Below are 11,940 nucleotides of genomic sequence, written 5' to 3' on the forward strand. Positions count from 1 at the left end.
AACATCCACTAATTGTGGAGTAAACGAAAATGTACATTTAGTAATTTAGTAATTGAGTAAACCGACCTAATCCGAGTACACCAAATAAGAGTCATCAACAAGAAATCCACAATCAGTAGAGATGTCTTCAAAAGGCATAACACATATGGTTAATAATAACAAGAAAAAATGTATAATAGACAGTAACGCAAATTATTTTATTAATTTATTATAGAATAGCAAGATTTTCTTCAACTTCATTTACAAAAGATGCATTACTCAGTAAGAAATTTCTACAACGAAAGTCCTTATCTGAAGAGGATCCAAAGCTATATCAAAATCATCATCTTTCAATGGTTCTTTCACCTCTGCCGGTCCGTTTCTATTGAACATCATCCTCTGGACTTCCTCAGACCACTGATTGGCTGAGAGATTCGTTTCACGTAGACTTACGATTTTGAATGCGGTAAACAATTCCTGGAACAAAGTATTTATTTATTAACTATAAAAAACCTATTAGTGAGTAATATTAAAAATTCTGTAATTTAGGAAACGATTGACGACTGTAGTTATTTTCAAAAGCAAAAGATTTTCGGGTATGGAATAGTTGATTAATAGATTTTCCAGAAAAATACTTACTTCAATATTTACAGTTGATGATCCGTAGTTATCAGTTTCTTCTTTTCCCACGAAGTTTTCCAATCTAAGTAGGACTGTAGTTGAGCTCCATGGTTCCACTGTCAAGATGTGAACATTTCTTGGTAGAGATTTTTCATTCACACCAGAGAACTGAAAGAGGTTGAAAAATATGAAACTTATTACCTGTTAAGAAATGACAATATAGGTACATACTTGCATAACGTGTGATTTACTATAGTCTTCAAAAGATTGGTCGTTTGATGAGGAGAAGAACGTCCAAGAGTTTAGATAAACTTGCTGCGAAAGCTCCTTTGCAGTTAAATCATTTTCTTCAAGCCCTAAAATAAGTTAAGCTCGTTATTGTGAGATCTTCAAAGCAAGGTAAAATACTATATATATTATTCATCACAGTATTTGTTTATGATGACTACTTTCCTAAGGTATTTGGTGTTTGTGAGATTCAGAGAGGAATTTGATTTTGAAATTATACGCTTAAGTCAAGTATTTTAGGGAAATTTCCGACTACTTAAATGGAACATCTATGGATTTTTACACAGATGTTTTCTTCAAAACTAAAAACGGCACGCTCCTGGTTGGAAATCAATTTTCGCTAACCAGCCAAAATGCAGTGCCGTACAAGATTTTTTTAACTTTAAAATTTAGAACTTTGTTTGATTGTTCCTAAATGTTTTGTTCCAAACTGTGACAATATTCGCCTCTAGTTTCTATCATTTAAGGATAATAATTAAATGGAAGTTGGGGAACCTTTCATATCAAATTAAAGTCAAGAGCACGAACAATGTTAGAACTTCTATACACACATGCATGATAAAACTGGATCATTTACAAGAGCAATTCAAGCACGTAGAATTACATGATAAAAAATCGATAATTCACTAAGAAAAATTTGATAAGTTCTAATACAACATTGGTCTCTTTCGTCTTCCTGCAGTCACAGTATTTGGTCTTGAGAGTATAGAATTAAAATGAACCATTATTGCCTTGTAATTATGTTGTGTGCATTGCTGAGAACATGAAGAAAAATATTGATACAGATAAAGATAAGCACATCCTCTAAAGCCACAATATTTCGTGAACTGAGATAGGTGCGCCCTGCTTGTTTAGTCAGGCAAATCGGAAATGTATATGGGAGCGAAACGCACCAACCTTTAACTCCTTTTATGATTCAGATTTAAGTACTTAAATTCTACATACCAGTGTAGAGAACGTAGTGAGTACCGCGAGTTACTACTCCGGTATCATAAGCTTGTTCGTTTAAGGCTTGACCGACTCCACAGCAATCCTTAATGGTATTTCGGTGAATCTGCAAAGGAAATTTTCACTTCAGAATCACTAGAATTGGTATAAAAAATAAGTAGGAAAGTAATATTACTGAAAAGATGTAATAAGTCTAAATTCCTACCATGAATTCAACATTTTGATAAGAGACACTTCCTCCACCTTGAGCCCTATCGGTGAGCAAGGCAATACCGGCTGTGTCGTTCTTCAAGGTAACCCCTGTCACTATTGGGAAATAGTTTCCAGATTCTGGTTCGGTGACGGTGAAATTCCATGTCGGCCTGAAATCTCTGACACGTTCTATGATTTCTCTGCCATTAACGTCAGTATAAATTTTATCGTCATATTCTAAATCTGTGGTAAACCTGGCGATTACTTCAACACCATGCTCGTCACTAAAACAATAATTATTGTACCTGACCACAGCACTTCTTTTATAAGAAATGATAACTTACTAAGGCAATGGACCGATCAAGTAGTTGACCTCCACATATTTGGAACCACTGTAGTTTCTAGTAACAAAGCTGCCCCAGTCGTTGAGCTTCCAATGGTATTCAGTAACCAATGGTCCTGTGTAGGCTGTGTATGAAGGCGAGTCGGAAAGAGCCTGAATCGGGATATCAGGATCTGGTCTGAAGATGTAGTTCGATGATGGATTATCTCCAATGGCGCCGGAGTAATACAGGAATTCCACTGCTACTGAAATAATTCCATCTTCGGTTTTCTTTACTATTTTTGGTCCATGAGTTGTTTTGGTCCAATCATTCTGAAAGTGACAAGGAAGACATAAATAGCACTGCTGGGATAGTCAAGGTTTAATTGCACAGAACTGCAAGTCTTAAGGTGAACGGTAGATGTGTTGCGTGAAAATGTCAATAGAAATGTCATTCAGTCTCCTAGTTAAGGATAATAAATCATCTGTAGATTTATTGGTATAATAAAAATTTCAGTATCTTCACGTACAAAGGAACTGTAGATAAAGAGAAATTCAGTACCTCAATGAAATGACTCATTATAGCAAAATCCACCATTAAAATCGAACCTACAAATCAATAACTTACTATTTGGTACTCATCGTGATATTTTGGCCTCGCTTTTTCAGTCTTCTGGTAATAGAATGATTTGTAGCCCAGAGGTGGAATGTTCTCAGCTTCAAATACTAAGTCGAATTTAGCTTTGCTATCTCTTCCTGGAGTGGTGAGGACCGCTTCGTGTACAGGAAGAATCTGGGTTGTAAGCTGGTTTCCTACCAGAGACAGAGATAAAATGTAGGTAATGCAATTTTGAAACGAGGTAACCATCTAATTCTTCCTCCTCTGCTAGCTTACCTTCTGGGTCAGTTATGATGATCTCATTAGTGTCTTCGACTATGGGCAAACGAACGAATTTGGTTACAGACTTTCCCAAAGGATTATACAGGGTGATTATAAAGTTATCTTGGTTTTCTGTGACGTCGCATTGACTTATATTAAGATAGTGGCACGTTGTGAAGGTTGTATCGTCGACATTAGCCAATTTCCTAAAAAAAATTTATATTAAAATCACTAATTTTGGTCAATCAAATTCATTACTATAACTAGTGAAAAATAAGTAGTACAATAAGGAAAATAATGAAGTTACTTACGACAGGGCTTGGCTTGTAACTTCTTCACATTGGGTGATCCCTTTATGTAACAATCGGATGTAATCATGGGCTACATCCTCCCTTTCAGTTCCAGTCATAGCGTCATGATGTTGGAAGACACCCAAAGCTTCCCTCAATGTGTTAATTTTGGTAAAGTCGTCTTCAGATGTTGCATTGGTGAATACTGCTAGTTGTTTACATACCTATACTCATAGAGATTTTAATAGTCTGATTCATCTACATTAAAGCAGAAATTCTTACTTGCATAAAATTGTTGCTAAACCGTCCATAACCCTTTCCAGTGGGTCTGGAAGAGAAGTAACCTGTCCAATACTGACTAGCTGAAGAGCCATATGGGAAGAAGTCATCAGTTTTGAGGTCTGATTTCAGGGTTCCGTTTAAGGATTTGTATACTGCGTTGAGGTAGCAGGAAGGTGTTGAATAGATTACATTGTATTTAACACCGTCAATCTCTTTTCCATTCATATTGCTGCAATATAAATGTTTAAATAAAGGAATCTAAGGCATATTTTATTATCTCACAGTATACCTTATTAGCTTGTCCATGTTCAGGAAATTTTTCACGGCATTTTCATATTGGAAATCATCACCCATCGTGACCAGTAGGTTATTGGAGGGATATCCAGCTTTTGCAGGGTTGATCCAGTTATTAATGAAATCGTTAATCTGTAAAGACCAATTACATTTTTTAATTCATGGTGAGTGATGCAGAGAGGGTGAATTATAATTTAAAGTTCGAAGGATCCCTATTTGAATCTATCAACTCGAAGCCCTGAAAAGGTTCTGTACTCAGAAGTGTCAGACTCAAACTGCTCTATAAGAGGAACACTTATTTGAACGCGTTTTCATGGAAGTTTATGTTAGTTCAGGTTAGTCGGGCGAAGAAGAAGTCATGGAAGTTCGAAATTTCGACGAAACTGAATTCGCCTTGGCACTTAAAAGAATTAAGTCAAAAAAAGCACCCGGTCCGAATGGTATAACCACGGAGATTTTTGTGAAATGTCTTAAAGCTCATAAACTGTTCTTCTTAAGTATGTATAGTAAGTTATTTATTCAACGAAAATTTCCCAAAAATTTTGAAGATAACAAAATTGGTATTGCTCGAAAAGTTGAAAAAAGATAATGCAAATGCGCAGAACTATAGGCCGATCTGCCTGATCGATACGACAGGGAAGTTCTACGAAAGACTGATCGCCGAACGCTTGCTGAAAGAACTGACAGATAGAAACCTTTTATTCGATAAACAATATGGATTTAGAAAGAGTAGATCAACCGTAGATGCCTTGGAGCATATAAAATCTATTACTTTGGAAATCAAGAAAAAGGACGTCAAATATCAGAACTTCTGTGTGATGATATGCATTGACGTGGAAAATTCTTTTAATAGCGTACCTTGAAGAGGTATTGTGGGAGCACTCAAGAAATATGGGACTGATAAACATCTGATTGAATTGGTTAAATCCTACCTTGAGCATAGAAGGATAAAAACGGACAAGGAGAATGGAGATATTTTTCAAATGACCTGTGGGGTTTCTCAAGGATCGGTGTTGGGACTAATATTATGGAATATGTTTTATAATAAAATTTTGGAAGCGCGGGTGGACGCAGGAGTAAATCGGATGTCCTGTGCTGATGACCTATTGGTTATAGTGAGGGCTAAGGATTCAGAAAAACTGGAAGAGAAAACAAGAATAAATGTAAATAGGATTATAAATATTTTTTAAAATATGGGACTACGGGTGGTAAAATAATAAACAGAAATGATGTTGCTAGCCGGATGACGAAAGGTTAATCTACAGTTGGAAATGGAACAAGTGATGAGCACGGAGTATGTCAAACTGTTGAGAGTGTAACTCGATAGAAATATTAGATACCCTACACATGTGGAAAAATCAATAAAGAAGAAAACTCGCATGACCAACATACTCATGAGGCTTATGCCAAAAACAGGGAGGTGCTCCGTCGGAAAAAGGCGGATTCTAGCCAGTGCGGTGTTATCCGCCACTCTTTATGCAGCCCCGATATGGAGGGAAGTCTGCACAAAGTAAGTTCATCGAGGAAAGTTATATAGAATAAACAGAAAATTAGTTATTGGCATAATTTCGACTTATAAAACGGTTTCGCTGGAAGCAGCACAAGTGCTGGCCGAAATGCGTCCAATCGATTTCCTGGTGGAGGAATGATCGGCAGTGTATAGGAACGGAGAGGATCAAAAGGTAGAGGCTAAGGAGGTGTTGTATAGAGAATGACAAAACCGTTGGGATAGATATGAGGGACATGCGAAAATATTCGTAAAAGATGTTCCGAAATGAACTACTAGAAAATCTGGGAATTTAAATTACTATCTCATACAAGTCCTATGTGGACATGGTGTTTTCACTGTTTACTTAAAGAAAATTGGGAAAAACCTGGATGAACTGTGTTGGTATTGTAACGACATAGATTTTGAGGATGTAAGAAAAAAAGTGTAAAAAGAAGCTCAATAAACATAACGTTGCAATTATTGTTTAAATATTGAAAACACATAACGAAAATGTTGGAAGCAATCATGATCAAGAAAACCCAGGACAAAAAAAGTTGAAGTCGACTAGGAGAACAAATCGCTCAAGGCCTGGGCGGTTGGTAAATTTGAAATTTTGTGTCTTCATCCGAAGATATGTCGAAAGACGGTACCGACTGAGAATAAAACCATATGGCAGCGAGAGGAATGGGTCATGAAGACAGTAAGGGTACCCCCCCCCCCCCCCCGAAGTATTGCCTTACGGCGGTTCCAGGGGGAGGTCCAGGGTGAAGAGAGGAGGGTTTTAGTAGATAGGCGTCCCCGTTATGGCCGAATCCCGTATAAGCTGGTCACCAGGCAACCAGACCAGGTACCTTCGGAAGGTTTCCCTCCTCTATAAAAAAAAAAGGTTAGTCAGAGGGTGCCCCGAAGTCTTAGATGGAATCTGCTCCATAAGGGGAACACTTATTTGAAGACATTTTCATGGAAGTTTAAATACCCTCAATCATGTCTCAATTTACTATAGAGAGGACTATGAACAATTTACTTGGCATAGCTAATTACTTACCTTCTGTTCGACATTGTACTCAGGGCTATCAGGATCATCAATAATGGGCTCATCAGAACAATTTTCATCAAAGCATAGTCCGCCAGGTGCGCTGTAATGGCGGAAGAGGATGTTGGTGAATATGTCGGTTGATTCTCCTAAAAAAGCATTAAATTGCTTTGAACATTATTGGAAACTTAACTTTTACAAATGTATTGAGGAACCAAATGTCCCCTAACAAGAGAACATATTGGGGGATTGCTCACCTAAATTATCAGGACTACCACGCCAAATAAACTCAAGACCCTTGTTGTTGTTTCTGATATCCTTATCTTGATAATCGATTCTGTTAAGGAAAAAGGCATCGAAACCAATTTGGGAGAAAATTGACGCCATTTCTCTGCTGTGTCCGAAAGGATCGATTTGCCAAGCTACTTTAGGACGTCCACATTCGCCAAAGGTGTCATTTAGCCTCCTGAGGAACGCATTTAAGATATGTGAAAGGAAATAAATCTGTTGAAATAACAGTGTTTTTTTAAGCGATTTTTCTATAAAATTCAAACTATTTTTATATTAGAAAAATTAACTGTCTTGCGAAAAAATGTATCAAAAATTTACCAACCTCATACCCCATGTCATCTGATCAATGACCGTTTGGTAGTACGTTGTAGCTTCGTCATTCATTGACCATCCTCCGCTTATGAATTCCAATTGACCGTTGTTAACCAACTCTCTGACCTGATCTCTAGTATCCTCATCTTGGTTAACCCACCATTTCCAGAAAAAGCCAGTCTCAACATATATGAACCTAAAATCAATTATCCATAAGTTCAAGCAGGGTTTTCAATTATACGTATGAAGTATTAGGAGGGTTGGGAAAATATGCTTACCTTCTATCTTTGTTTTCTTGCAGAGCCTTGACGACATTTCTTAGAATGTATTGAACACCAGCTCTGTAGACATTGTCATGAGCTGAAATCAAAATTTAAATTAAAGATCATAGAAAATGAATTGATATTGGGTTTGATAAGAGAGCAGTATGAACACATACCTCATTACGAAATTCATCGTAATACCAATTTTTCCATCAAGAACTGTAAACACATACAGTACTTTAGACATCTGAAGTAAACTTGTATATATTTAGGAAATTAACTAAAATCTGAATAGTTTTCAAACACTCAAGCGCTATTTACTTCTCTCTCTGTTAAGCAGAGAGATAATATTTATTTTAAAACATCCAACTCTTGAGTTTCTAATTCTCTTAGATTTTTGTGAACCTTCTTCAACATTCGAAAATTTATGTGCTGAAGAAGAAAGTTCGTTTGAAAGGGATTTGAAGGGGAAGATTTGCAGAGTTTTAAAAAAGAATGTGCTTTCTGTTAAGGACTTTAGGTTATTGTTTCTTGGCGTAGTTTGCTTAGTTAATTTGTTTTGTATTTTTATCCCTTAAGTTACGCCCATGGGCATCGATACGTATTTGAAGGATTCCATCTGGGCGCCAGACCATCGTACCCATCAGGCCATATCGAAGGGCTCTTTATGGCTGGGAAATACACTACTAGTCAAAGGAAGCTTTCTAAATTGGACCTTTGCCACGATCCGCAATTCGGCGGATCGCAATACTTCAATGAAAGCGACTTGTATAGGTATTTGCCAGATGGCGGCGATTTTATGACCTTAGGCGCGACCATTGCCCGCAATGGCGTCTGGTATTGGTGCGCCCCTGGGTGGAGTTCCTCGGGTTTAGTACTTAAGGGATGATCGCAGTAATTTTGCTCTCTTTGACCAGTGCTCGCTCTAGACATGTGATCGTAAACGTAACTCGTAATCTTCCCAACTAAGCAAACTCCCACTTCATACTTAGACCAATACTTTACCATTATTTATATAAGTGAAATTTAATACAGTCCACTTTCGTAAACCAAATTGTTGTTTTCGTGGTTTTCGTTTATCGAAGGAACCTCAACACTTTCTGAATTTTGAAAGATGCTTAACAAACAGAACTTATTTAGAACATAAAATTATAGAATATGGTTCTACAAAATAGAAAAAAACAGCCTTAAATATGGTTCTAATTTAAACTAAATCTGAAGATCTGAAGACTGGACTTCTTAGAAATTTGGAAGGCGCTTATTGAATGCTGGAAACGTTTGACGATTTTAGTGAGCAATCATACTCGTTTCACATTCAAAACTTATGGTAAAAGATTTTTCAAAATAAAACAAAAATTGCCTCGAAATCGACTGTAATTTTCAATATTTTAGAGCTTGTTTTGAAAGAAATAAACCTGGAATATTGATAATTTTTCAAGACATTTTCTGAATCGTTCAAAAGCCTATTAATTTCCGTATATGTACCAGTTAAGCTTATTTTAGACTGAATATTGCAGTGAAGATTTTCAAAAAAAAAAAAGAAAAAAATGGAGTCAAATGCTTTTAATTTTATTTTCTAAAATTATTTGTTCAACTCTAGAAAAAATATCTATTTATATTGGTACAGTTAAAGATCACTTTGCACTTAAAATTGTATTAAAACTTCTTCAAAAAGGCAGAAAACAGCACTGAATATGGTTCTAACTGAAATTAATTTAAGGCCAGTTTTGAAGGCAATAAATATTCCTTAATATTCTTAAATAAGAATTTTGAAGTGATAATTTTTACAGAAAACTCGACTTATGATCCGAATCTCAAATGGTTTTTACAGCAGCAAAAAACCTGATATCGCCACTTTCCTTTCCAAGAAATATCTAAGACACTGCAACCGATGAAGTCCATTCTACATAAAATCAATTCTCATCTACTTACAACCATAGTACAACTGTTCATAGGTCTTGATCCATCCCAGGTCATCATGGGTGTGTGGAATCAAGTGAATGTTCAAATGGTCGTCTTTGGTTTCATGACAAGACTAGAAATAAATATAAGTGGCTGCATTATAATTTTAATTTTTTTCTGATATTTGTGATATTATGTGCAGTTAGTCCAAAACGCTTTCAAATAATTTTCTGAACAGGAGTTTACCTGATATCCACACTCAGCTTCGGCCTCATAAGCCAACACAACTATTGCCACCAAAGCCAAAAGAATTTTGACCTGCACCATTTTCGGGATTACGTGCAACTGATTATCTTAAGCCCCCAAATCGTTTAAATAGGATCTAACATTCTTAATCAGTCCCCATATAAATAAAATCATCAATAAATGAAAAAAAAAATTGAAGTGTTTGTAAAAACCCAGATTGATTAATGACTTTCTGAAATATTTACATTAAATTGAAGGAATGGAGGAAAATGTTATCTATGAACAATATACTTCACATTCCCTCATGGAAGATTTTTTTTATATAACATCCACAATGTAATAGTAGTATTACTACACTGTGGATTTACTAAATTGTAGTTATAGTGCTACTACTAGTTATGGTAGTAGTTATAGTACTAGATGTAGTGTAGTTTCTATAACTAACTCTTCATCAAATATGTTTTAAAAAGGTCACATATATCCCTGTTCTTTGAAGTACTTTGAAACTCTGATCATTTTTTACTTTTGTTTCCAAAGTAACTTTTTCAACATTAAGCCAAATCTATATCTATTTCCGTCAAAATCTACTGAATATTGTAAATATTTTGTATATTCAGCTGCAGCAAGCGGTCTCCAAATTCTTCTCCAAACCTCAAATTTTTGAGCATCAAATTCTTATAGCTTCAAGTCGATCTCTATTGCCATTTTTTATTGACACTCTGTCTGCATTTATATCATCTAAATCTACAAGAAATTTTAAATATTATGTATATGCATTGTAGTCGAATGGCGTACTTATTCAGTCTCAAGAATTGATAACGCCGCCTCAGCCACTGCAGTGCAACAATCTCGAATTTTAGATTTTTTAAAGAGACATTCTTAATTTTTTTAAAAGCAGATAAAATTCTTTATAGTATTTTAAACGTGAAACGACTGGAAAAACGACAAAACTGGTTTCGATTGAGACCTTCAAGAGCTCCAATTTGCCTCACTAACCTGTAAAGAAAAATAATCAGCTGAGTAACAAGGCAAAACCTAAAGTAAAACGTTTAAAATATCTAAAGATAGAATTTAAAAAAAGAGATAATGCATTTATGCAGACTTCTGTAAGTCTATTGAGGCACAAGCTATTTAACTCTCAAGTGTAGTACTTATCAATTTTTAAAAGGTTTATTCCACAGTTTGAATGGCTTGAGTTTAAACTTCAACAATGCATAATAAGTATTTACCTTACTTACATTTTAACGCCAGATTAACTGCTTGATAGATGATAGTGACAAATAAATCCTTATTTATTTCAATGACAATTCATTTAGAAGAGGTGTGATTTCGGTCAAACGTGCTTTAATTCGAATATGGAATTTCGAGATTAAATTATCTGAATTTATTATGAAGTTTATATGAATTTGAGTGATCTGAAGTGGACGTGGCAAAAAAATGTTGTTACTCTTTTGTTGCCAGTCCTTTAACGCATTATTGGCTAATAATATAGGGTGTTTCAGGTTTTAATACACAAACTTTAATTCTGTATTTTACATTCGAAAATAACCCTAGTTTACGAAATAAACTATACTTCAGAAACGATTCGTTTAGGAAATATAGGGTATTGAAGTTTAAATAAAATCACACCAAAACTCTATTTTTTGCAAAATTCTTTGAGGTATTTCAATAAAATTTTATGGGTGTCCATAGCTATGGAAGGAGCATATTTTGCAAAACAAAATGGTTTTTTAGTCTTACCAGTGGCACTCGTAGCGGCATGTGACTGTCTATTGTTAAAAGAAAAATGACACGCCACTACGTTTTGGAAAAATTAAATTAAATTTTTCATTCCCCATTCAATTTTGAAGATGTCGTAGGACGTCCCATTTTCGAGTAAAATATGACTGTGACTTTTTGTGTTAATTCTTTTATTTGTGCCCATCTTATAAAACTTAAGAATACTATTAAAATTTTAAATTAAATTAAATTATTTTTATCTCATTTTGATATAACGCACCGTTTTGGCTCTAAAGAGTTGAGAGTGTAAGATTGATTATTGGCAATTTGACATTAGAATTTATTTTAAAAAGTTGATATCAACCTCGATTAAACATTTTTGTGGTTCGGCATATTTCCAAGATATGAACAATATGCCTAGAGTTTTTACTAATAAAGAATATGCAGATATTTATTTTATTCACGGATATTGTAATGGCAATTTTCAACACGCAGTTCGTGAATACCAACAGCATATACTTTCGGCATATATCGATACTCTGGCAGCCTTCACAAGAAAATAGTTTCCATAGGAATAGAGGAATCTACC

At 35.2% G+C, this 11,940-nt stretch overlaps 1 protein-coding gene across 1 annotated transcript; it reads right to left on the reverse strand.

The window, feature by feature from the left end:
* Nucleotides 1-171: 171 nt before the first annotated feature.
* On the reverse strand, nucleotides 172-9,774 carry LOC136418161 (lysosomal alpha-mannosidase-like). Its single transcript, XM_066404125.1, has 17 exons — nucleotides 9,633-9,774; nucleotides 9,417-9,519; nucleotides 7,500-7,581; nucleotides 7,232-7,417; nucleotides 6,876-7,084; nucleotides 6,631-6,767; nucleotides 4,092-4,228; nucleotides 3,803-4,031; nucleotides 3,542-3,744; nucleotides 3,246-3,436; nucleotides 2,979-3,163; nucleotides 2,373-2,683; nucleotides 2,042-2,312; nucleotides 1,834-1,942; nucleotides 832-956; nucleotides 619-768; nucleotides 172-456 (listed from the first exon to the last, which is right to left on the reverse strand). Exons 1-17 carry the CDS (start codon nucleotides 9,711-9,713, stop codon nucleotides 259-261), a joined length of 2,907 nt encoding a protein of 968 aa, XP_066260222.1. The 5' UTR covers nucleotides 9,714-9,774; the 3' UTR covers nucleotides 172-258.
* Between the last annotated feature and the right edge of the window lie 2,166 nt (nucleotides 9,775-11,940).

Source organism: Euwallacea similis, chromosome 33 (assembly GCF_039881205.1).
Source record: "Euwallacea similis isolate ESF13 chromosome 33, ESF131.1, whole genome shotgun sequence".
NCBI classification, from domain to species: Eukaryota; Metazoa; Arthropoda; class Insecta; order Coleoptera; family Curculionidae; genus Euwallacea; species Euwallacea similis.